Source organism: Hippopotamus amphibius, chromosome 13 (assembly GCF_030028045.1).
Source record: "Hippopotamus amphibius kiboko isolate mHipAmp2 chromosome 13, mHipAmp2.hap2, whole genome shotgun sequence".
NCBI classification, from domain to species: domain Eukaryota; kingdom Metazoa; phylum Chordata; class Mammalia; order Artiodactyla; family Hippopotamidae; genus Hippopotamus; species Hippopotamus amphibius.
Window position 1 is genome coordinate 66,665,016 of NC_080198.1, and position 717 is coordinate 66,665,732.

General features: G+C 66.9%; 1 protein-coding gene across 1 annotated transcript; it reads left to right on the forward strand.

Moving 5' to 3' along the window:
• Positions 1 to 201: 201 nt before the first annotated feature.
• Positions 202 to 393, forward strand: SMIM43 (small integral membrane protein 43). Its single transcript, XM_057704680.1, has one exon. It carries the CDS (start codon positions 202 to 204, stop codon positions 391 to 393), a length of 192 nt encoding a protein of 63 aa, XP_057560663.1.
• Positions 394 to 717: the final 324 nt, after the last annotated feature.

A 717-nucleotide genomic window follows, 5' to 3' on the forward strand; every position in this document is an offset into this window, starting at 1 on the left:
GGAGCAGGATTACACCAGCTCCCTGGCGCGTTTCCTCGGAGCTGGAGGAGGCCGAGTGCGGACCCCGGAGCTGTTGCCCAAGGCGAGACACCCTAGCGCGGCCAGGGAGAGACCGGAGGTGGGACGAGGAAGGTTGCGCCTCTTCGGCCAGAGGCAACCGGTGCGGAGCGCGCACGGCCACTGAGCGCCGGCGCCTCCAGCATGGAGTGGGAGCTCAACTTTCTGCTCTACCTGGCGCTCTTCTTCTTTCTGCTCTTCTTACTCTTCCTCCTGCTCTTCGTGGTCATCAAGCAGCTGAAGAACTCCGTGGCCAGCACGGCCGGGGCGCTCCAGCCCGGGCGCCTCTCGATACACCGGGAGCCCTGGGGCTTCTCCCGCGAGCAAGCGGTGTGACCGGCGCCGCGCGGACACTGGCGGGAGGGCATGGAGCTGTGCGGGCGCCGGGCTGGGTCTCTCTCGGCTTCGATTCTCCGGCCGCCCGGGTTCTACGGCCAGGCTCGGCTGCCTCGCCGGCAGGTCCGTTTGGGCGTGGGAGGGGTTGGCCAAGGGGCGAGTTTCTCCGCTTCTCCGGGAGGCTAGGGGCTCGCGGCGCGCTGGGATGTCAGGCACTGTGGGTGTCTAGGGTCTGGGCTGGTGCTGTGCTCTTAGGGAGGGACCCTAAGCTTTTCCGGGGCGGGGAAAGATGAGAGATTCAGCTTTGGGAGCCTGAATGGCTTT

What these genes read in the sequence shown, in the direction of transcription:
- SMIM43 (XM_057704680.1), top strand. Translation starts at nt 202, where the DNA reads ATGGAGTGGGAGCTCAACTTTCTGCTCTACCTGGCGCTCTTCTTCTTT.